The sequence below is a fragment of the Uloborus diversus genome, chromosome 2, assembly GCF_026930045.1.
Source record: "Uloborus diversus isolate 005 chromosome 2, Udiv.v.3.1, whole genome shotgun sequence".
NCBI lineage: Eukaryota > Metazoa > Arthropoda > Arachnida > Araneae > Uloboridae > Uloborus > Uloborus diversus.
In genome coordinates, this window is record NC_072732.1 from 1,419,983 (window position 1) to 1,446,759 (window position 26,777).

At 31.7% G+C, this 26,777-nt stretch overlaps 1 protein-coding gene across 1 annotated transcript in view; it reads right to left on the reverse strand.

Annotated features, from left to right (window-relative positions):
• Positions 1-26,777, reverse strand: part of LOC129216850 (sarcolemmal membrane-associated protein-like) — a gene marked incomplete at its 5' end in the record, with an annotated part of 105,097 nt that overhangs the window by 68,568 nt on the left and 9,752 nt on the right. Inside the window, 5 exon segments of the mRNA XM_054851062.1 lie at positions 1,745-1,816; positions 9,839-9,934; positions 11,749-11,830; positions 16,101-16,167; positions 18,838-18,985. Coding sequence (XP_054707037.1) covers positions 1,745-1,816; positions 9,839-9,934; positions 11,749-11,830; positions 16,101-16,167; positions 18,838-18,985 — 465 coding nt within the window.

The following is a 26,777-nucleotide window of genomic DNA, read 5'->3' on the forward strand; positions in this document are numbered from 1 at the left end:
ACGAAGGAGTTTGAAGCGCCCTTCAAAAAAATTTCCTCAATGAAGGAGTATTGGAGGAGTTTTGAAGGAGTGTACGAAACCTGTTGAATGAGATTCTGCTAAACTTAAATGCTAACATACATCTGCAAAAGTGAACATCCCTAAAAAAACTAATAGACATGTTCATTTCTGCCTCTAAACCTTTGCCTTTCCATAGAACCTATGGTCTGACAGTAGTGATTTCTTAAATTAAGCTTGTAGAGATGCAGAAATTCTGTATTAACACTAGACACAAATTCTGGAAACTAAAAATACTACCTTTAGTTTAAAAAAATAAGTAAAATACCATTTTGACTTGAAAAAAAAATGTTTTAAAAGAGGCATAAGTTTTTTTTTTCTCTTATAAGTGATAATAAGCATTTCCGTTTTCAAGTAAAGACGTAAGAAATTCAGAGCAGGAATGTTTGACAACATTTTTTGAGAAATAAAAGTTTTCCAAAGAAGGAAAATAAAGTAAACATCTTTTCATTAACTATTAACATCTTTTCAATAACTCGTATATGAAAACTATGTATTGAACATACATAGCTTTCATATACGAGTGTGAAAAGATTTCGTTTTTGCGATCCCGAACGTTTCACCACAAGGATCTTTCCTGAAATTCTAATCACAGAAAAAACAATTCTGAGGGGAATTTCATTGTTTTGATGAAAAAACTTAGCAGATATTTAGTTTATTAAGGAGTTTGGGAGAAGGTTTCAAAAATAAAGAATTTCTCGAACACATCAGGAGCGGATGTCAGATTTTTTTTTTTTTTTTTTTTTCAAATTTGAATAAAAAACGAGCTGATGTGTGCATCACATGACTTCCTTCTACTCCAATTTAATGTCATTTCCCCATTATTCGCTATTTTAATGTGATTCAATATTTATTCTCTAAATATCACCAACAATGGCCAAATTGAAACCAAAAAAAAAAACCTCCGCCAAATGTCGCCAAGTTGGCGACAAAACTTGGCGACCAAAAGACTAGCGACATATCGCCAAGTGCCCGCCAAATTATAACACCACTTGAGTTTACATCGAAATTAACAATGATTTCCCCCCAAAAAGGGGCAAAAGACCCCTTTAGAAACACCCGAATGCAATCAAAAGGGGAGGTGCACAACGAGAGTCTACGTACCAAATTTCGACTTTCTAGGACTTACCGTTCTTGAGTTATGCGACATACATACGTACATACAGACGTCACGAGAAAATTCGCTGTAATTAACTCGGGAATAGTCAAAATGGATATTTTGGGTGTTTATACGTTCCTAGGCACTTATCCACGTGTGTCGAGTCGAAAAAAACTCAATATTCATTCGGGGGTGAGTAAAATGGAAATTAAGGTTGATTTTTGAGTAAAATTTTTTTCGCGAATTCAATACTTCCTTTTTTGTAAAAGGAAGTAATAATGTATTGAAACAGTGAGAAGCAAAGGGATGCAAGTGCCAAAAGTAAAAGCATTTCGAGATAACCCATACAAATGGTAGGAGAACCTCTCTCCTGTTTACACACAATATATGAGTTTGTGTTTGAAATTTTGTGTGTGCAGGAATCAGAATTATTAGGTACCCCCTATACAGCAGGAATCAGACAAGAAATTCAATGAAAGTCTACCTAAGATCTGAACAACAAATGCATCTTCCCCCAAACTTTTGGTAGACTACTGTTTGAACAAAATGAAAGCTTTTGTGAAAAAATGTCCTTATTTTACAACTCACCTTGCCACAAGTCTGCAACTGGCTTTCCAACGTTTCGATGCGACTGAGGAGCCGATCCTCTTCGATGAGAGCCTGAAATGACAAAGTCTTATAACTTTTTGAGGACACACAAAAAAAAAAAACAGTAAACACCCAACAGTAGACATGGAAAAAATTGGCACACCAGAGGACACTTGTGAAACTTTGGATGAAGACTACAGTACAACCTCGATATCTCAAATCTCTCGAAAAATTTTGAGATGTCGAGTTTTTGAGTTATCAGGGTTTTTAAAAAATTACACTAGAAACTCTCACAATTACACACATGTACGCTATATGCATTTATATATGTACTATGACACCACTTTGGATTACGATCAATAAAGTAGTCTTCAATATTTTACTAGATTTGAAATTTTATAATTGTCGAAAGTGCAAAGGAAGAGATTTTGAAATGAACAACAATTTCAACTTGGTTTTTTTACCTAAAAATTTAAAAATTCTTATCTTCAACTAGTAGCTAGCTCCCCACATTCAAAAACTTTTCAGCAGCCATTTTGCAGGAGTTAAAAAAGCAGAAAGATGGAAATGAGGAATGCCTTTTCTGTTTTCACTTGAAAAGTATCTGGCGAAAAATCAACCCCCTTTCCTCAAAGTGGACAACATGTTCGAGAGAAATGCACAAAGATTCTAAACTCTGGGGAAAACACTGCACCCCTTTCATACCAACACTCCCCTATTATCTTGCTTCAATCCTCTAATCACAGCTTCCAAGAAGAGAGATGAAAACTGGTCCCTGGAACTGATTTTACTACAAAAATTGCCAAAAAAAAAAAAAAAGAGGACTGAAACTTGCTTCTGTGCAAAAATTTCGACATATCAAGGTTTTCGAAAAATAAATTTCGAGATAACTATGGAAAATACATAGGGGTTTTTATATAAAATGCAGGGGGAAAATATTTTTTCGAGACATCAAGGGTTTCGAGATAAGGAGGTTCGAGATATCAAGGTTCGACTGTATTTCATAGCAGCCTTCAACTCCAGGTTTTCTCTAACCAGTTACAATAATTTCCCAGCTAAAGACACAAAATGCTTGTATCCTATATGAAACATTTATCATTAATGCATGCCACGGTTGGCAAAGTTTCCGTCACTACTATAAAAAACACAGTAAAATTCAGTTTTTATTGTTCTGTCCAAAACTACATTTTTAGCAAAATTGTATTTTATGAGCAAATATTAACAACAGAACAAAATCTACTAAAGTAATATCTTGTTTATTAAAAACTTTAAGTTAAAACTCCAAAATTACTTGAGTCTGTCATTTTCTTTTTGACTCCACAGCCCTGGTAAAAACCACCTGTCCTGTCCAAAATCCCAACCCTGATTTAAACTGATTTTTTTTTTTACTTTTTAACTCATTTTGAAATGCTTTTAATCTATCAATACTTTATTTTTTCATATTTATAGTATTTAAATATATCAAATAATAATAATAATAATAAACAAAATAAAAATAACAGTACTCATAAAAGTACATAAAAACCATTACGCTAGAAGCTGAACAAAGAAAATAATTTTAATATAATCATTGAGAAAAGATGTGGTTAACGTAGACAGAAAGAAAAGCATTTCTTAAAATAAAAAATGGAATATACATACAGTTTTTACAAAAATAAAAATTTCTTTTTAACGTAAGTCTATTTTTATCATTATTATTATTAGTACACAAAAAAGCAGAGGGGGATAGAAATAGCATAAAACCAAATTCTAAGACAGATTTTTTGTAGCATAAAATATTAAACTATCAAAAGGGAAAAAAAAAAATTCATATTGCTTAGCTGAAATAGAAATATTGCAAAAATACTCTAGATAAGAAAAAAAAGGAACGACAATTCATTTAAATTCTTTAAGTGATTACAGTACCTCAAAAATGATGAAACAATCAAAAAAAAATTTATTGCATATTTCAAAACTAAAAACTATTCTGAACACAGGGAAAAAGTTTCATTGCTTTAGTTCAAATATTTAAAAAGTTACGAGTGGTTTTAGGCCACGCTCACTATGTGTTCTTATGCAAAAGAAAAACTTGAAACTGCTTTTTCTCGATGGTGGTATTTTTGTGTTTTCGTGTCATTAGAATCCCTAAGGATTTTTTTCTATTAAAGATACCGCTTTAAAGTAATACTTTTTGAAATTGGGATAACCTATTTGACAAAACTGTGCATTTGATAAGCATTTTATAAATTACTCAAATATTATAAACCTTTAAAACCAATTTTTTTTTTAACTTTGATTTTTTACATAATTAATCACAGAAAATTTTCTAATAAACTCATAAGCAAATGAATGCACAGATTTTCAGATGATGATTATAGTGATCATTTAGCAAAAAATATTTTTTTTTTAAATTAGTTCAAAAATAAAAAAGACTTAGGGATTTAAAAAAAAAAATGAAATTTTTTTCATTTTTCTTGAATTTTTAAAAAAAGTAGGCAATATTTTTAAATTTTGAAAATAAATTATTGATTACAAAATAAGTATGCATGTTATGGTTTCAAAGAAATATAAAATTTATATGAATTAAAAGAAATTGCTTGAAAGGTACTGTGACCTTTCAACCTTCCTACTTCCTGCGAACCAGGAAAAAATTCTACCCTTGAAGAACGTACTATCAAAAGTGAAAGAGATAATATTTTTTTTTAAAAAATCAAAACTTAAAATGATAAAAAGTTGGCAAAAACTTGTTGATAAAAAGTGGGGATTGCATTCCCTACCAGGATGAACTTTGGAAGCACATAAGAGATATACCAGTGTTTATAAGGCCTTGCATTGATAAAGAAAATGTACGATATAATCGATTTCATTGAACGCATAATAAATGCATATAATATGATACTATACTCCATGTGTTTTAATATTCTCAAAAGTAATACAACGTTTTTAGCTACCCCTATTTCTCGGTTTAATAATTAATCGGCACAGTATAGCCTATTAAGGCTTTTGGGCAAGTAAAACTGATAGAACCAGTTTCTATTGATTAATTTCACTAAATAAAGTATTTATTTGGAAGTGCCAGAAAGTAATTTCTAATTTTTTATTGCAAATAAACAATATGAAGCATTATTTGGAATATTAAAAGCATGTTTTGCAATTACGTTGATGTTTAATAACCAACTGATATGATCAAATAATAAACCACAGAATAATTTAACTAGAAATTAGCTAATATTTACATGATATCTTAATGTTAGATATGACTTTAATTCTGTAGAGAATAAATAATTAGGGATTACTGGATATACATGGGATACTGGAGATACATGGATTACTGGAAAATAATATTGATTAATGATTGAAATGGGTTAAATATTGTCGACAGATTAATATATATTTTTTTTTAATCTGGAATGTTACACTTATAACTATTAAATGAAATAATTTTAGAAGAAATTCCTTAAGGGTCGGCATTACTGGCACATCTGTCGCAGCAGATGTTAAAAACAAACGCTACTTTTTCATAAGTTTCAAAATAATGCAATATATTAATAGCATCATTTTCAAGAAACTAAATTTGTTCATATGATTATTAACTGGGTAGAAAATGAGCAATACTGCATCACAGTTTGATTTAAAATATATGAAACACAATACAGTATCATAAATTGCCTAGAAAATTTTGAGATCGATAAAAGTAGAATAAAAAGAATAACTGAACAGTTTTGAAACTTGAATGACAAAACTAGATGTGTTTTTATTGATAAACAGGTTGCAAATGACTTCAATATTGCATAACGAAAAACATCCATTCAAAAAGTAGAATATAAATTTTAGTGACCCATAAGAAGGGAAGTGTTATTCCCGTTTTCTTCCCGAAAATGGTAAGCATCATTATGTTTTAGATCTGTTGAAAGCTCATACTTTTATGTATAATGTTTTGGAGTTTTCTTCGTATTGAAGAGAAACACACCCGCAGTTCCTTCCCCAAACGATCAGAATAGAAAATTACAAACTAGCAACTCCATTTGTCACGCTTTCTAATTTTGTTTTACATTTTTTTTAATTTTTTGTCCACACCGCTAAAAGTGTATATAGATCAGAGAAGTTTTGTAATTACTGCTTGCTCCACTGGACCAGTGTTCTTTTTTGTTAACTTCTACCCTTGCACTTGATCTTTATACATAAAGGGCTACTTCTGTCCGGCTGTCCGGGGTAAACTTCAAAACAACTGGACGGATTTTAACCATTTTTTTAGCATAGATAGCTACATTATCAGGGAACAACTTAGGCTGTAATTTATTGCTAAAAACTTAGTTTAAAAACGTCGTGATCGAAAACAGTAAATGTCATGTCATTTCCACATCAAATGATTAAAAATAAAACCCATTGTTTCGAAAATTCGTTGCCTTGCAACAGCAACATTAAAAGTAATCATAATGTAAATTTTGAATCAAGGCCTCTCTGGAGCAAGCATGACATTTATTGCTTTCTTAGGATTGCATAATCATTTTTAACACGCTTTTATTAGCTTGACCTGTATGTATGTATCTATGTATGTATGTATGTATTTTGTAACGGAATCTTGCTGCTCAAATTTCGCCCACTTCCTGCGATCGGATTCTTTTGAAATTTGTCACGCGACCTCAGACCCAAATTGATTAATTAACTCTTCTAATTGTTAGTTTCTTCCAATTTTAATCAATATTTTGGCATAAATCCAACAATGTGAAAAAGGAAAAATTAAAAAAAATACATTAAAAAATGCTCGCAAAAATTATTTTAAAATAAAATTTTTCATTTTTCTGCATCTGGCAAAATTTGGTTCAATGTTCCAAGGTAATTAGAACATGAAATATAATTATTTTTAACTCATTTCGTGCCAAAATTGAGGTGAGCCTTCAATTGGAAATTCATTGCTGATGAGACCATTGTTGAACAAAACTTTTATTCAAATGCATCTCAAATTTCCAAAGTAATGCAGATATGATTTCCGCACACATACATCGATGACTGAGATGGATTAGCATAAAAGATTTTGAACAATGTTGAAATGAATATTTTTTCGTAAAACAAGTTAAACTAAAAAGAAGAAAATAAAATAATAGTTATAAAAACTAAATAAACACGCTTTCGTAGCAAAATGAACTAAAAACTGAAAAATAATCTTTGGATGATAGTAGTTGACCAATCACTTAATTTTAATGTAATACAAAAAAGCGTGGGGTGCTGTCTATTTACATTTCTGCTTGGACAACAAATGGAAGAAACTCAAAAAAACTGATAAGAAGCCCCCCACGCTTTTTTGTATTACATTAAAATTAAGTGATTGGTCAACTACTATCATCCAAAGATTATTTTTCACTTTTTAGTTCATTTTGCTACGAAAGCGTGTTTTTTTTAGTTTTTTAAACTATTATTTTATTATACATAAAGGTCTACTTCTGTCCAGATGTCCGGGGTAAACTTCAAAACTACTGGAGGGATTTTAACCATTTTTTCACCATTGATAGCTACATTATCAGGGAACAACTTAGGCTATAATTTATTTATTAAAAACTTAGATTAAAAAAGTTATGTTGTAAAACAGTAAATTTCATGTAATTTCCCCATGTTATGATTAAACATAGAATAACGAAATATCTATAGAGATGCCCCATCTATGGTAAAAAGGAGATGAAATTGAAGCCGGATTTATGAGCGGGGTTATGATAACGTGATCGCTTCGAGAGTATAGTTTTCACCAATCTCGCAAAGAGACCGTATAAAGTAGCTGGCGGATTGGTTTGCATTTTAATTCATGTTTCAGTGCAGTTTCAAAAATGTGCTTCATGAACTTGCAACAATCTCTAAGTTTAAATTAACAACCAATTGAGATTCAGTAATGGAATGTTTTGAATCAAGATGTATCTTAAAATATTTAGCAAGAAGCTAGGGATCTTGGGATACAGCGGTGCAACTTCCGGCTTCAATTTCTTAGTATAGCAGGGCCTCTCTATGTAATTTCTTTACTCTCTGTGATTAAATATAAAACCCATTGTTACAAAAATTTGTTGCCTAACAACAATATTAAAAGTAATCATAATGAAAATTTTGAATCAAGGCATCTCCGGAACAAATATGAATTTAAATTCATTTTAACATTTGGAAACTCTACTTTTTGCACACTCTTAGGGAGACATAGTAGAGAGGTTTTTTTTTCTTTGTGTGTGTGTGTACTATTTAATTAAATGAAGCGCACAGTATTTTTTGTGATCTTTGTTTTTGTTAGTTCAGATTTTGGACATTCTACAAATGTTTATATGCTTAAATGTTGTGCTTTCATCTCTAAATGAATACTCGTTCGTTATTCATACTTATTGCTGTTTTACTTTTATGGGTAAGGAAGAAGCTTGATTTTTAATCACGTCAAAGTGGTGTGTTTTGAGTTCTTTCAGTTAAAACTATACATGTAAAAACTTATGGCCAAATCACCCTTATCCTCATTGAAGGTTAATTCTAGCAGAACAACCACCTGGCACACAGTCAGGGTTCATACCCTATTTGGATGAAAAAATTCCATGACTTTTCCAAGACTTTTTCATGACTTCAATGAAAATTTCCATGACCTTGTTATACGAAGAAAATAGCACTATTTAATCTCAAACTTGGTAATATTTGGAAATGAGCATTAGCAAAATGTCTATATGAATGCTACAGCCTCATTGAAGCACTTACTCATAATGGAAAAAATATAAGTGCACACTTAAAAAAAACTATTCTTATTTGTCTTCAACATATAAATTTTCGTAAAGTAAAAATGCTGTGAAACAAATATGATGATGCTTAAATGTTTTTTTTTTTTTTTTTTAAACAGGCAGAATGATATTGAATGGGACAAAGGTTGAATGAGTCATCACTAAGTTTCAAAAAATTTGCTTCAAAAGATTCCTTTTAGTGTCAACAGTGCCTTTAATCATCCACGTAACTTGACAGTATTTTGGTTCTCTAAAGTAAAGCCACATAGTTTAGTTCTTTATGTTTCTAAACCAGATCTTAAAAAAAAAAAAAAAAAAAAAACATTCAGTAATGAATCAATCTTCTGCTTCAAAAGTATATTTGTTTTGTTTACAAATTTGCATATTTTCAAATGCATATAAATTAATAGGTTCAGAAATTCCAGAACACTTGTAATTCCCGACATTGAACATAGTAGTGGGTCGCATGGATTAGTTTTGCATGCCCTATGTTGGGCACTACTGTTTTAAAGCATTAGAATTCCTCTTTTTCTGTATTCTATCGCCTGACTTATAGATCGTTATTTTCTAAAACATTCAACAAATTAAGATAAACTCTGATAAAAGTCTTTACGAGTGATGGAATTGAACTTGCATGCAATTGAATTACTTTTTTTTTTTTGAGTGAGCGTGGCGAAACTAAGAACGTGAAATTTTGCTACTACAGAATATGAAACATAAGAAGTGTCGAAAATAACACAAGATTCAAAATAAGTGATGTCCAGGCAGTAAAATCACATCGCAAAAAATGGCAAGCGGCTGCGACAGAAGTGGATGCAATGAGATTTAAAAATTCAGATTTGATTTTTGAAACGTTCAGTTTTCCACTTTTAATAGCTTTTATGTGCTATACTGTTAAATCACTCAAGATTTCTAATGCTCCTTTAGAAACTGTTCCCTTCTCTTTGTCCAGGACATTTTTCCATGACTTGAAAAAAAATTCCATGACTTTCAATGAAAATTTCAATTTTCCATGACTTTTCCAGGTCTGAAATTCTGTTAATTTTTTTCCATGACTTTCCAGGATTTCCATGACCCGTACGAACCCTGACAGTTGAATTCTGCCTTAATCATCTCAGAAGTAAGAAAGTTTTATTAAGGCTATGATGAAAACTTCATGAAGTAAGCATCAAAATAGAAAAAAAAAATTCTGTTTGAATCTTAATGTTTTTGAATAATTTTTCTTTATCAGTACAAGACATATCCTGTGCATAAACATTTTGCATAAAGAATGATTTTCTCTACCCATCCCCATCTTTCATTGTGGCATTTCAGGGTGTGTGGATCGGAATAGACATCTTTCGAAATCTTTTCCGTCGTTACGAATGAAAAGAGAATTCACCTTCCATCCAATGTCAGACTCATCCTGGGTGTTGGCAACGACTTTCTGAAGTGTTCCGAGCTTGTTTTCCAGTATTTGTTCCCTATGAAGAGCTTCCTGCCAAAAGGAAACACACATTTACATCGTATAAAGACAAGAGAACTGATCCCACAATGATTTACATCAACATAAATACCTACATTACAAAGATAAAGACATTCACTTTCAATACAAGAATTGAGGTGGAAAAAAATCTGGACAAACAATAAGTGTTTTTAAGATCTGGAATTCTTGTATCAACAGTCACTTTTTCCTACACTATTAATACAACTAAAAGTATTTTAGAATTGTGTTTAAAAATAAAGAATAAGATCAGAGCGTTGCAAGAGCATACAAAAACATACGACTTTTCCAGTAAAAAATGTGGGGCATAAAATTAATTTCTATTAAACTGTTTCTACACTTGAATTTCACTTACAATGCTTTATAAGCATTGTAAATGACATAAGAATAAAAATTAATGATGAATATATTTTAATAATACTCAATTTGAGAGAAGTTTGTGATCTGCATAAAATAATAATTAAAAAAATATTCCTTAACATGGCTTCTAAATTCAATCCACAACACAAACTTTGTCTTTTATAACAGTAGATACGAAAATTCCAAAATTTGGTTTCCATAACTTTCGAAGAAACAGAAGAAAAAAAAACATGCAACCTTACATTAGTTTAAAAATTTTACAGGGAGAAAAGTAAGAATATTTAAACTATTTTTAGCCATTCTGGAGATGAAATGTACTTCCTAATTTCAGTAACTGAGTAATAAACAAAGGTTTTCTCTGGATCCGAATACAATAAACTTCTGTTTTTTTTTCACTACATATTTAATAACTAATAATTATCATTTTAGAGGACTCGCTCATCAAATGAGAAGAAAGAAAAAAATAAATTGATTTTTACAGAATAATTTGGGATATTTTCCAAGGACACAATCAGTTCAATTTTGTGGTGAATAATGTTTTTCCTGCAAGGTGATTACCCATGGTGAAGCCATAGGAACGATTTTTATTACTTTCATTTTTTAGTTCAAGGGCCACTTTACGGTATTTTTGACATTTATGTAGAGTCCATAATGGTACCTTTTTTGAAATGACTTTTTAATTTACTGTTTGATTAGCATATTATTTTATTTTGAGCTTTTCCTACCAACACACCAACTCTAAAATAACTTGCAAATCAAACAGTAAATAAAAAAGTTATGGCAAAAAAAGGTAATAAATATTGATTGGGAATATTCATGCACAACTTTAACTGACGCTTAATAAAATTGAAATTAAAATGAAATTTAATCCAAGGGATTCAGTCGGATGACTCTTGAGATTTTATTGCAGCTTAAGCAATCAATCATGGACCTTCATTTAGAAAATTTTAAATCATGGTTTTAACTACAATGAAAGGAAATTGCATTTACTTGCCTAGGCTTACAGCCTTATCAAACTGCAGAAAACAAAAAAAATTCCAATTCCCAAAGGACATGCAACAAGATAGAATTTTTCAACACGTAAGCATCAGAAGTGTAAAAAATGCCATATATGGAAAAGCTTTTATAATCAAAATAACTTCAAAATGGAGAATTTGTGCAATATTTCCACGATTTCACATTCTGAATAGCTCATAGGCGGAGAAAAATTGAGAAAGAAATTTAATAAATATAGGCATGATAATCCCATTAAAAAAATAAAACAAATTTTAGACTTTTTTCTTTAAAAAAAAAAAAAAAAAGGTGGGGGGGGGGGGGGGAATATAATTAAAGATCAGTGGCACAATATAAGGAATACAAATCGAATACAAAATTTAATCGATAATGCTAATTGAATTATTAAATAAACAAACCCTATCATTTATTTAAAAGGAATAAAGAATGGTTACCTGAAGATATTGGGAAAGTTGATACAATTCCTGAGAAGAAACAGAGGTCTCGGGTGATAATGGCACAACTGTAGTAGTAGGACTGTCGACGAAACAAAACAAATATATGTACAAAAAACTTGATGTCTACATACAAAAACAGAAAATCATTTACTCTTTCATTAGCACTAAATGCACAAAATTCGGCTGCACCGACGAAAATGAAAACCGTCTTCCCTACAAATTAGGGTTGGCACATTTTCGCTAAAAATGGGAAAAGCCTTAAAAGAAACCAGTAAAAACGTATCAGGGAAAACTACATTTTTTGACAAAACAGCAAAAATGGAAATGCTTCACTTATAGGGAACACTTTTATGATTCTTAATTTTTTCAACTCTAAATTAAAAAAATATATAATTTTATGTTAATTAACTTCAGATATTCAATGCATCAGTGATTAGTGATTAGGATTTGCTTAACCTTCACAATCCTGCTAGGTTAAGTGTGCCTAACCTTAAAACCCCAGGTTAAGTGTACTATTAAGTTTGATCTGCCTTAGTTAATACTATGAGTGAAGAGAGGGTTCATACCCTATTTGGATGAAAAAATTCCATGGTTTTCCAAGACTTTTTCATGACTTCAATAAAACTTTCATGACCTTGTTACACGAAAAGAATAGCACCATTATATAAGTTTTGAATAGCAGCACTATATCAAAAGTTGGCAATTTTTGGGAATGAGAAGCAAAACGTCTATATGAATGCCACCGCCTCATTGAAGCACTTACTCGTAATGGGGAAAAAATATCAGTATACACTAAAAAAAACTAAACTATTCTTATTTGTCTTCATCATATAAACTGAAGTAAAGTAAAAATGCAGTGAACCAAATATGATGATGCTTAAATGTCCGAATTTTTTTTTATAAACAGGCAAAGTTAGTTAATGGGTCATTCCAGCGCCACATGCGGGACGAAAATACGCTTAAATTTCATTAACATTTCATCATGTCCCTTAACATTTTAATGGCACAGGGGTAAGCAATTTTTTTTTTAAGCTTTACATTTGCAGGGGTAGAAGTGGTCGACTTGTAATATATAGGACATTTTCCACGAAAAATATAGGACATGTTTTATGAATGATTTTGATGTGAAAAATAAACAATACATAGTTTATTTTTTCTAATTATTTTTGCACCAATTGTTATCAATGATTTCAATGAATTATACTGCATACCGTTTAAAAACCCAAATAAAAATGATACTTAGAATGAGTTTCCTGTTCCTGAAAGAATAATGTAATAAGAAAATAAGTTTTTTTACTTGTTTACAAAAAATATTTTAAAACAAATTTAAACAATCTGAAATCTATTTATATTTAATACAACTATTTACAATCATTAATTATTTATATTTTAGAAAAGCTTTTGCCTAACATTTTTCTGCATTTCATCTTTTGCCAAGTACATCAAATCCCCATTCCTCAAAAATTTTTATATTAATCTTTTTTTTTTTTTTTTTTTGCATAATTACCTACATTTAAATATTTTAAATAGATCTTTTTTCTTCTTTTTATGTATTAATGATGGCTGAATCCTCACCGCATTTTGTTGTTAGTGAAGATTCATTAACAAAGTGCTTTATCATAAGTTTGGAGAGCTTGTCATCAAATATGGATAACTGAAGCTTTCTCTTAAAACAATTTTTAAATTTTGTCGAAATACTCTACACTTACAACAAAATTTAATACAGACGAGTGCCCGCAGACATTTCAAAATAAATATTATACTTATGTATCTCGTTTTTAAGCAGTCTTGAATTATCTTTTGTCAACTTGTGAGATAAAGTGCAAATCAAGTAACCTAAAGGCTTTTCAATAGTCATTTTCTATAAATCTTTATAACAAACTATGGGAATATAGGAAATATAGGACAATTTGCAAAAAATATAGGAAATACAGGACACTATTGATGCTTTTTTTGAAAATATGGGATATATAGGACTACTTCTACCCCTGCATTTGATACAAAGATACTCCTGACAGAATTATATTTTTATTAAACCATTTTGTAATTTAAAAAAAAATCTATTTGCATGCATCACGTGCGGGACTTTCAAAGTCAGCCTCTGGGAACTTGCTTATGCATAAGCTCATATTTTTTGCTCTATTAATACAGCAATGACGAAACAAATTGTAGATTTTGAAAGCTATGGTTTCCAACGTAAAAGAAACATTCTCATTAATTTAGAAATAATTATTTAAACCTCTGGAAAAAAAAATGTATATGCCCATTATATTGAAAACGGTCATTTTGTTACATATGTGACAGTTTCTATATTTCATAAAAAAAAAGAAATAATTTTTGAAGAAAGTTTTTTCTTACGAAGTCCCACATGCGTTTGTGCTTTTTTAATCAACAATATTTTGTTCATCATGCTTTTAAATTATTTTTTTATGAAATGTATGAAGCGTTACGTGCGGGACAAAATTCAGGGGTGATTTTGAGTTCATCAAAAAATACCTGAAAGTTTCAAAGCTAGAATGGGGGGGGGGTAATCTTTGACCCCTATTACTTAAGGGCACCTTTGCCATAGTTTTAAATAGTTCTGAGTCAAAATATTGCGTGCACGTTTAATTCAATTTTTAATGGATTACAAAGTTACTTTTGAGCTGGTGTTATACAAATTATCCTGACATTTGTCCATCTTAAGGGATAGTTGTCCATCTTAAGGCTCGTGCAGGTATATTTGATGAGTATTATCTAATTTAAAATAAATTGCTGAGGTAGGGAGATAAAAGCATAACGAAAAAAGAAAATAATTCCAGTACTTTCAGACATGAAAATACCGGAAATACGACCGAAAATACCGGAAATTCGGTAAAATACCGGACCACAATCACCCCTGAAAATTACTGTTTTCCATGGAATGGCCCAAAGACCTACAAGGAAAAACTACATTTTTTGACAAAACAGCAAAAATGGAAATGCTTCACTTAGAGGGAATGCTTTAATATTTCTTAATTTTTTTTTAACTCTAATGTAGAAATATATATTTTTATGTTATTTAACTTCAAATATTCAATGCATCAATGAAACAGAAACTTAACTACAGCTGGGGAAAACCTGACCTGGCAGTATTCTAATGCTGTGATTAGGATTCGCTAAACCTTCACAATGCTGCCAGGTTAGGTGTGCCAGAATTATAAGTACTATAAGTTTGTGCTGTTTTAGTTAACACTATGAGTGAAGAACATGAGAGTAAATAACAATCAAATAATTCACAGGCTTTGGTTTAAATATTATCTAAGAACTAATGAGTCTTAACTAGTAATTCTTATACGTGAAATACACCGCCAGCTCAGTCAATTCCATCCGAGGACTGCAGTTTCGTGCTTATTAGCACTCATCAGCCTGGCATAGGAAAGTGACTGAGCCGGAGATGGAAAATCTCTTATGGAAGCCAAGAGGGCCAATCAAACTCGTAGCTAATGGGCGGTAATTTACTGAATATACCATGCCGTGCCATCAATCTTCGAGTTGAACCGAACCATTGCTTCAGTCACTCGGCTGGTCTGTGCTAATTCTACATTAGCTACCAGTTCGTTTGGCCCTCTTGGCTTCCATAAGAGGTTTTCCATCTCCAGCTCAGTCACTTTCCTATGCCGGGCTGATGAGTGCTAATAAGCACGGAACTGCAGTCCTCGGCTGGAATTGACTGAGCTGGCAGTGTATTTCACGTATTTCTGCTTCAGCCCTGGCTAATGGGCGGTAATTTACTGAATATAGTAAATCTTATATTTCAGTATTAAAAATAAATAAATAAATAAAATAAATATTAAAAAAAATATAGGTAATTTTTTTTTTTGTTTCTTTAACATTGCATAATAAAAAGCAATGTACAAAACGCTACTTTTGATTGGACAGTTTTTTTTATTGGTGTTGTTGTTGTAAAAGAATTATTTTTTGCTGTTATTTTTTTAAATAATGAAAAGCTTTTCAACTTTTAGTTGAAAAAAATGCTTCAAGCATGATTTTGTGATGAAGTTTTGTTAAAACTTCCAAGGGGCAAGGAGGGTTCATCAAACGGTAGGGGCAGGGGGCAGCACCCTCCTAAAAAAGCCTGGGGGGAAATATTAATTTCAACAGGGTCAAGCATTTTCAAGGAGTTTCCGGGAATATTTACAGGAAAAATATACACAAAAAGTTTAGTACAAATAAAATAAATCAAGCCCAGTTAGAGAGAGAGAGAAAAATATATTTAACCCCAATTTTTTGGACTTATCAAGGGACTGAGAAAAATAATAAAATTCTTTTTTCTTTTTCAGAACTTAGAAAAGGATTTCCAGATTGCATAAGCACTTTGAAACTCTTACCTGGCCTTTGCTTCCTTCCCATCTGGCAGGTACAGTTTAAGAGTAGCAACAATACAACCATGAACAACTGAAAGAAAAACCAGTTTTAAATGCTAATTATCAACAATCAGATGGCGTTGCAACACTTTTATTCACTAAATACTTTTTTTTTTTTTGCATAACCTATCTATTAAATAACATGAATAACAATAAAAATCAGCAAAATAGACCACATCTGATGACTTGATCGATTTCAAACTTTTCTACAAAACAGTTTTAAAATATTTACTCAATACAGAGTTAAATTGATCATATCAGCTTATACATTTGAAGCATTAATTAAAAGTATGTAAAGATTTAGATAAACAAGACAAGTTAAGTGTTAAGATATCACCATAATAATTCAAGAATTATGGGTACAAGTTTCAGAAGCTAATATGTTAACCCCTTCAGACCCGAAGTCCGGTATACCGGACATACACTTTAAACAGCTGCTAATCATTTAATAATTGATTTAATTAGTTGATTTTTTTTTTGTAGTTGACTCTTTACATTCTACTTATTATAATTTGTGAAATAATTTTTCGTTTTGGGATTGCCAACATTGACATATAAGGATTGAGAGATAGAGAGAGACTCATTTTTTCAACCATGGATTTTCATCTGAAAAGCGAGGTTTTTCTCCTGATTTTTTTAAAAATATATTATTTTTAATTAATCGTTTCAAATGCTTATATTATGTTTTATAATTGTTCGTAGAACATTTTATAATGAAGTTTGTTTGGTATTTTATCGTTTTTGTATATGAAAAATTGGTTTCAAAAATATAAGTCCGGAATATTGGACGTGCCATAACTCTTTTAATTTTTCTTCTACAAACTCAAAATTTTGTCTATAAGATACCCTTTACCATAGTACACTGTGTACCAAATATCAACATTTTTGGTCCAATATTTCATAATTTTGACTGAAGGGGTTAATTTTATTAGATGCTTATTGAGTATTTCCTCGTGTGATTTCATTTGAATTTTTTTCATGCAGAAATGATCTGAATGGTTTTATCATGACTAGCATTGAAAATTAATAATAAAACCATTGTCTTTCAACAATCGTATGTAAGAATAAATAACTTAGTTATAAATTTATCAAACGTATTTTGGTTACATTACATATTTTATTATTTTTTAAAGCAGTTTGAAATTGATTTTTACTAAAACTTTTAATGCAAAATAATTCAGTAACATAGGAATCTTTAAGTACCAAATTTTCTTTCAAATAAGGGACTTTAAGAGAAAGTAATGATTAATTCAGACAATTTTTGGTGTTTTGAACAAAGAAAGCGACTGATCAAATTTTTTTAATAATGAGCGTTGGATCATGGGCGCTCAAATGCATAATTTTAAGGGCGGAGGGTCTCCGATATTTTCCCCGTGGTTTAGCAGGACATTTTCCCTATAGAAACGGATTGCAGTGCCAACTAGACTTATTCAAGTTTGACATTAAAAAAAAAAATTTCTTTGATGGCTAGAGAGGAATTTTTTTTTACAGAGAGAAAAGGTCCTAAAAGCATGGAGGTTCCGAATGCTGGGGGCAGACTTAGATAAAATGAAAAGCTTTCTGCGAACACAAATCTTAACTGGAAAATTTTCTGCAAATAACTATTTTGCCTTATTCACGCTTTTATACAAAAATATAAAAAGGGGGGGGGGGAGGGAACTTTATTTTTATTTATTTATTTTAAAACAGCATATAGTTTATGCTTACTTTTCACTAACTGAAGAAAACTGCTTAAACTATTATTTTTTGCTCAATATCAATCACATGATCATTATTATTACTTTCATTTTACAGTGAAAAAGTTCATGTAGATCTGATAAAACATGAGCTACCTGCTTTTTACTTGAAAATTTTATGAAGATATTTGATTTTGTACACAAAACAACAAAACTACTTATTTGTTTGAAATTAAGTATTTCTGCAAAAATAAATACTGTATTTTCTGCATGTTATCTGTTAAAAAAGTTTTTAATTAGTGCTCCCCCCCCCCCCCCCCTCTTTCTACGCCAACGCATTTGAACTCAATTTACAGCGGGAGTGATCGTTCCGTAGTCTGTAAAGTTGTTTATTTTATGTACTTGAATTTTCCCCTTACGCGATCCAGGCTGTGTAAAATAAAAAACTATACAGTCATAGTAGGAGCGGTCTCGACTTGATTTGCAACTGTTGACTCCTTTGTCTTTTAAGTAATTAGCGTACTATAATCGCGATTTCAAGAAGAAATAATTATTTTTTAGATTAATTTTGCATAAGATTTAGAAGAAACAGAAATAAAATGTGGGGTTTTTTTTAAAAAAAAAAATCTTTTTTTTTTTAAATTAACTTTAGTAGTGAAAAATAAATTTCTGCAGAGCCAAAAATTTTCTGCGAACGCCGTTCGCGCGTTCGTCTATATTATGCAAGACTGGCTGGGGGGAGGGGGGCTTCAGCCCCCACTTGCCCCCCTATATGGGCGCCCTTGCGTTGGATGCATATTTCTGCTATAAAGAAAAAAGTGACATGGATCGCATACATCTACAAATATTTAACCTTTTTAATGTTTTCTAAGAAAATATGACTATTAATCACATTTTACTATGCAAAAATTCAATTATTTCATTATTTACAGAAAAAAACGGGAAAAAACTTTTTTGCCACCGGCTCTAACTTTCCTTAAATTTTACGCCTCTAGTCTGCACAAAATGACTGAATTTGGTCTCACCTTTCCTAGAATTTTCAACGACGTCTACCCCGAACTGCACAATGTCCCCGGAGCACACTTCCCTGGCGGGGGACTCCTCCGACCCCTTGCTGAGCCTCTGGTTGTTGACAAACGTCCCATTGCTGCTCTTCGTGTCCTGCAGGTAGAACTGGAAAGAGACACGACTTCCGTCAAACACAAACAAAAGAGAAGCAAAAAGTATGTAAGAGGGCTTTTTGGGGTTGGGAGTATAACTAAAGGTGAAAACATTTGGGGAAAAAAAACGGAAAATTTCAGAAAAAAAAACGAAAAAATTGATTTTTTTTTAACTTCTCAGGAAGTTTTAATTGAAATTTTCAGCAAAAAGTGATAAAATTAGAAATTTCTCACACTTAAATCATGATGCTATTTCCTTCTTCTCCACCCCTTCCTTGCATGTTAAAATACTGTCTAATTCTAATAATACAAGCTGTTTTATGATAACATAATTTGCTTATAGATCACAAAACATTTAATACTTTTTGTACAAAAAAAACTTTTCACAAAATTATCTTAATAATATCAATTAGGGGAACTGTTAGAGGTGAGAGTATATTTATATCTATTAGGGCTGGGAAATGTAGGAATTACCACATCGTAATGCATCGACAACATTACATTACTATGTAAGCATTATTTTATTTAAATAGCTTTACTTACATAACTGCTTGTTTAAATTTTTAATTTCACATAATACATAGCTGCCAACCTCAAGATAAAAAAAATAGGAGCAATGAAGGGAAAAAATAGGAGCAACGAGGGTTAAAATAGGAGCAAGAAATCATGGCCATTGCTAAGCCTTCCTTCTGTACCACAAGCTTCTATAAGTTTTAAACACCATTATGATGCTTTTCTGAATTTTCATGTTTGATTTTCAGTAAAGCTACAACCAAGATTAAAATAAAATTATTTTACCAAAAAAAAATTCTAGGAAAATGGAAACAGATACGACTTCCGTCAAACACAACAAAAGAGAAGCAAAAGCAGGGGAATATGGGGCAAAGTGAAATGGTATGCATATGCAATCTATTCCAGTCCGCAAGAAAATCGCACTGAAGATTAAAGCATACAGAGGGAGACCCAAAACTAACTGGATTTTTATTCTAAAATACTTATATATTAGTTTATTCACAAATTTTCTTTAGTCTCCTTCAAAGTGTTCAGTCTTAGACGCAACACACTTGTTAATTTTTTTTTCCACTGTTAGAAGCTCGTCTGTAACTCTTTAGCTTTGATCATGTCCTGTGCCCGTTGCGAAGCAGTTTTAACAGCCTCTACGTCATCAAAACGCTACACTTTCAGAATTTTTTTCATTCTCAGGAACAGAAAAAGGTCATAGGGGGCTAGGTCTGGCAAATACGGAGATCAAGGAACGACTGGCCACCCCTGAGAGGTCTAGTAGTGTTTGATATTGAAGGCTGTGTGTACGGGAGCGTTATCGTGGCAAAGGAACCATTCTTCTGATAGCTCCAACTCACCCTTGTTTTTTCTAAAGTTTCGCCAATCGTAAAATGATGACCCTCGTTGATTTTTTGGCAGATTTTTTCAATGCTTTCATCCTTTCGAGACGTTGAAGGGCGCTCAGAGTGAGCATGATCTTCAACATTCATGCTACCCACGTTTAAAGCACCCAAACAACTAGAAAACTTGTGTAAGACTCATAGCATCGTCCTTGAAAGCTTGTTGAAGCATTTGGTAAGCTATTCCGTTGCCGACTTTTCAAGCAGGAAGCAAAATTTCAAGCTTACACTTTGTTCTTTTAAATCTGCCATAATGAGTTTGCAGGTGGAAAGCAGCAACATCACAATCAGACATTATTAACTAAACTGACCCCACTTGCACAGCTGGTTTATGAAGGCTTCTGCTTGAGCCATCTAACTGGAGAACACTCGACTACATCTAGAATTGGCATCGCACTGTTAGTCTGGTTTCTTTTGTGTCCCCCCTCGTATGATAATATTGGCAATTTCCAAAATTGATACTCATTTTGTAATATTTTGTTGAAAGTCAAAAATTACTTTTGTTGCTATAAAATGATAATGTTCTTGTTCTTAACACTTTAAATATTAATTGAGACCTCCTAATACTCTGTGAAATATTTACTTAGTTAACATTAAGCTTATTTGAGAGTCAAAATTTTTTTATAATCAGTCAAGTACTTGTGGGGCAAAGTGAAATAGTTTATTTCATTTGCTAGCTCATTCATTAACTAAATCACTAACGTATTAATTTGTTAATTCAGTCATTTACATTCCTCCATTTTGTAATAGACTTATTTATTTATTCATTCACTCAATTTTCTATTCATTCACGTTTTTACTTGTTCATTTATTTTTCTTCATATATTAAATAACTGACTAGTTTAGTTATCAGTTTATTGTTTCAGCACCTTTTCTTTTACTCATTAAACCTTTTATTTACTGATTCATTTGAGTAAAAATATTTTCTATAACTGAATAGAACATATTTCATTAGAAAAATATTTCATTTTCCTTTTTTTTCTTAACCATTTTACTTTGTCCTACATTCCCCAACATGAGAGGTTTTTTTAAAAAAGTTTTGAGTGTACACAACTCCGGAGGTTCAAATCCTGGACAGGATTCCATTAAAAAGTTTTTCTTCATCATGCAGAATAGCAGACCTACCAGGTCTACTATGACCAATCCTCGACTCAAAACAGACGAGAGTGTCTTCTACTACTTGTTCTTGTCATGTCCACATTTTCAATTTTCACACTGACACCCCTTGGCTTTTAGTCAGAGCAAAATAACCCAGCAGAGTCAAAATGCTGTGATTAGTATCTGCGTGGTCTTCAAGATGCTGCCAGGTTAGGTTTGCCCCAACTACAGGAGCTTGAATTTAACTTAACAAGCTTTATTGAATCTACAAATTTATACTTTTTGTTTTAAATGGGAAAAGAAATAATCAGGATACATTAATAATATTTATTAGAGATTTTGCAACAGAGTTGGGATATTTGTAACATACAAGCCATTCATTCTTATTTACTACTAGCAAAAATACCCGGCGTTGCCTGGGTTAGCAATAATTATGAGAAACAATCGTTACTTGCATTTGTTTTCTGTTTTAAGTGAAAGAATTTAAAACACACCTTTTTGACGTGATTTAAAATCTAGCTTCTTCCTTACTCATAAAACTAAAGTAGAAGTAAGTAAAAAGAGCAAAATAGTATTCATTTATAAACGAAAACACGAAATTTAACCATATACAAATTTGAAGAATTTCCGAAATATGAAATTAAACTTCACATGTTTAAAATGATTTATCATTTAATACTTATTATTATTTTTTAATGGAGTCTTATCTTCTTTGTATGTCTATTGAAGTGTGAACTGTTTAAAATCAGCCTGTGCGACAGTTGAAAAAACTGCCAAATGCATCCGCTACTGAAATCTTTCTGCATAAATTTTGGCGAAGTTCCTGCTGTTAGATTGGATAATGATTAAGTGTCCAATCAGCAGAAATAATAAAAAAAAAACCATTAATTTCACTAAAGTTCCGTTTAAATGGAAAATAATCAGCCAAATCTAGCTATTATTAGCCAATCTTGGGCAAAAAACGTTGCTTTGAGATTTGACTTGAGAAAAGCCTCAAACAGTCAGACGAAACACAAAAATATTCAACAATTCTAGCTATGAGCTGGGAGTTGAGATGATTCACTAAATAATGAATTGGGTTGAGGAAAGCCTTCGAACATGGAACAAAAAAAGCTCATAACTCGTTTTTCATACAACTTAGAACTTTATAACAGATGCCATCTTCACCAGAAAAATAAGCGTTTTCGATGGACACATAATTTTAATATGTGCCCGTATTTTTTCACCGTCATATTGGGGCATTTATGCGAAAATTTGGACAAATTAGAATAAAAAAGGAACTATCTATCGGATTTTTTTCGAACTGGTCTACAAACCTCCCCAGTACCAAAAAGAACAAACGATGAAAGTTTCAACCAAATCTGCCGGGTAGTTTCTGAGATCTTAGGGAACAAATTTACCAAACTCCACTTTTATATATATAGATGAGGCTCATGAGGTCTGTTCCTGGGGAATTCAAAAAGCCCACGAAGAAATTTATAGCAAAATATGGTTTTAATTCTCTGAAGCAGTATTTAAAATCAAGAGCATTATATAAATTGTAGCAGTACAAAGTGGTTTTAATATCAAAAAAGCTATTTATTGCCATTTTGTATTTTATTTAGGTAACTAGTTTACACCTGCATGGCACCTACACTACTGGTACTGGTATGCCTACTATTTTTTTCTTGACGCAAGTCCATGAGGTATGAATTGATTTAAAAATTTATAAAAAAAAAAAACGATGTGGTCGCAACTCTACACAGCACATGAGGACTACCATTCTAAAATTTCTAACTTGGGCCCTAGTCCAAGGAACATCCAGCTTCAGACATTTTGTTTCACTTTTCCAAATTTTATTTTCACATGAAACAGACAATGATTGAATTATTTTCCAAAAACTTAGATGAGGAATGCGTGATTAACCTTTCAGCAAAGAAAATCAATCACATAGGCTTGTTGACCGGTCTCAATAATTTTAACACTATTAATATTTTAATTTATGACCAACAAATAGCACCCATAATCCTACAAATCCTATAACAAAATCGCATAGTACTGTTATATTGAACAAATTTTCCTTCAAAAACAAATATTATAGTTATTTTTTCAGTGCTGAGTCATTTTTGTGAGTCTGCAACTTTTTTTTTAATGGATTTAATAAAGTTTCTTTATTTTGTTACATAAAAAAAAAAGGACAGAATTTCTTTGGACTAAGAACACTGGTATGATGGTCCACTTTTAGAAGAATTAGAAAAGCAAAATTCAAGTAATAGCAGTGAAGTTGATAAAGACTGAAATTGGCAGATTCTTTAGAAAATGTATGGTTCTGACATAAATAGTGCAACAATAGAAGTTGGTCAATTTAATATTTTAATACGACGCATTGAAAGTCAAACTTTTTTTTTTCACGCTGAACACAAAAGAACATAAGTTTGTTACGGTATTGGGTTTTATTTACCATTAAAATTGTTATCGTAATCAGGGCCCAATACAGGCTGATTTTGCTACCGTTTTTCGGTACCTTCACAAAAACCTTGTTTTGAAATAGGTACTTTCACAAAAATCAAGTAATAAAATCAGGTATCTTCACAAAAACATCGAAAATTTCAAAGATTCGCATTTTAAAATATAAAATTTGTTTCTCTGTTTAAAACAAAATTTACTCATAAAATAAAATTCTAAGCAGGTATATATGAGCAATTGCTTAAACAGCAACCTTTTTGTGGTATTTTAACTAATTTTTTAGCTGTTTCTCGCCTAAGTGTATTTATGCAATATTATCGCAATCTTTTAACATGTTTTGGGGAACCGTTTTTCTCATAATTTCCAATATTGTACACAGTACATAGCCCATTAAGCTGAAATTACGACGGTATTTTTGGTACTTCTTAGGTTTTTAGCTCCCCTCCCCCCCTCCCCAAAAAACGAAACCTGTTAAAAATAATACTAGATGACATTGACACTTTTCAAACTAAAATTTCACTTGTTCTACTTGTCTTTTACAAAAATTAGGATGCCTCTATACAAGTTCACAAAATCAATGCTGATAAAAAAAACTTACAAAAATAGAATGATGCAATACTTTCACAAAAATAGGTAGCGAGAAAAATATCCTGGATTGGCCCCTGGTAATGCTGACAAACATACCCTAGGCATGTTGGTACGTTTCACAGACTACTGTTAAAAAATTGATTTTAAAAAAGTTAAGGAATCGAACGCTTTCAAAAAAACCTTGGATGGTGAGAAATGTTCAATTAACCTCATGGTCAAAAATTGAACTGCTTATTCAATTAACAACAGAATGACAAGTAGAAAAGTGGACCAACTCCCCCCCCCCCTGCAATGAATTGTCCTGTGCAGGACAAAATGTCAGTTCATTCATGGGATGACCTAACAGCCAAGCAGACGGACAGAACATAAGTCCAAATGGTTGATAAGGTACACAGTGCCTGGATTTACATTATTTCAAAGTTTCGCACAACATGATTTTAATAAAACACATATATTGCCTTGATTTATGTTATGGAGATACATTAAAAAAAATTAGTTAAAAAAAATAGTTTTAAAAACAAAAAAAGTAATGATTATTTATCACCTTTTAGGTTCTTCTACATAACATGGTTTGTTATTTAGAAGGTAAAAGCGAAGTTTTAGAAATGAGATGAAAAATCCTTTCTTCCATACAGATTCACTTTTTATATTCCTTTTTATGTTACATGGTACAAAACTTGAATTAAATACTAACCGGTTTTGATATTAAACAAACTTTAAAAGATTCAATTTTATTTTTGTTCCAGTTACAACATTGTTGAAAAATATTTATAAAAAAAGTCTACTATAACATGGTTTTGATGTGGCACAGTACGAATTAACTGTATTATAAGAGAGACATATTGCACCAATTTATGTTATGTACATAAGTCGAGTCCCAACTTACACGATGGATGCGTTTCAAGACTCCTCGCGTAAGTCGAAATTTCGAGTTGTGAAAAAATATATGCAAGCAAATTTTTTAAAGCATACCAAATACTTTCAGACACTTATAAACACCATACCTGCCAACCTCCGAGAAAAAAAATCCAGAAGATTTTTTTATTTTTATCCACAAGATTTTAGCGCAAAATAAAATCAAACAGGACCCCTATCCTCTTTTTATTTAACAATATATTAGTTATGAATTTCATATCAATTGAAATTACTTTTGTTCAGTAAATATTACTTTTATTGCTTTCTTTAAAAGTTTGGAAATAACATTTGTTACTCATCTTAGAACGAAGCAAAAACAGCTCGAATTGAGAGAATGAGAAGATAATCGGCGCCGAAATTGTGCCCCTAGTTGCCCGCCGCGACGCTCCCTTTGATTGGATCCCCGATGAAGTCATGCGCTGTACCACTCCGTGACGTCATAATCTTGCCCCGCTTCTTCTCGTGCCATTCTCCTACGGCAACCTTTCCTTGGCTACTTGGCCTAAAACGCGGTGCCGCGTTCCACAAAAGAATGGTTAGCGCCAAAATTGGCGAGATACTATTTTTTTCCTACAAAACGTGAAAAATCCGGAAGATTTCGCTCATGACCGGAAAAACGGAAAAGGACACAAAAATCCGTAAAACTTCCGGGAAATCCGGAAGGGTTGGCAGGTATGAAACACCCTTCAAACTGGTCTAAAGCATTCCTTAACCATACACTAGTTTCTTGCATAAAGAACTGAACTTTTACTGTATTTAAAAAATAAAAAACTGTTATTCAACATGAAATACTTTAAGATGCACAAAATGAATGACCAATGGGAATGGAAGACTAAAAATAAAACAACACGATACTCACAGCATGTAGTAAAATTAAAATGATACACTATAATAGTACTGTACAGTAGATATAGTCAGGGGCGGCAAATAGAGGGGCCGAGAGGGGGCGGTTGCACACCCAAATTTTTTGAGAGGAACGATAAAAATGAGCAAATTCTATTTACATAAATCGCAAAACAATGTTTAAGAAAAACAATCTTGCTGGTACTCCATAATAGTTGATGAATTCGACACATTTCCAGACAAGGGCAGGTGTTTTCCATTTTTTAAATAGTTAGGAATTCATGAAGCTTTTACTGGCCTTTTCAAAACGGAAAAAACTAAAAAAGAATCGTGGTTAATTTTAACTAAAGACGTAATTTCCTCATATAGGCTAAATATCTCATTCTTGAGTGCTCTGTATAACGATGGATATGAAAGGCCCATGCAGTGGTGTGGCTGCAGGATTTTCACAAGAAAATGCCTCGGTATTTTAAACTGATTGTTACGCTCATATTTTAAATGCGTCTATTCATC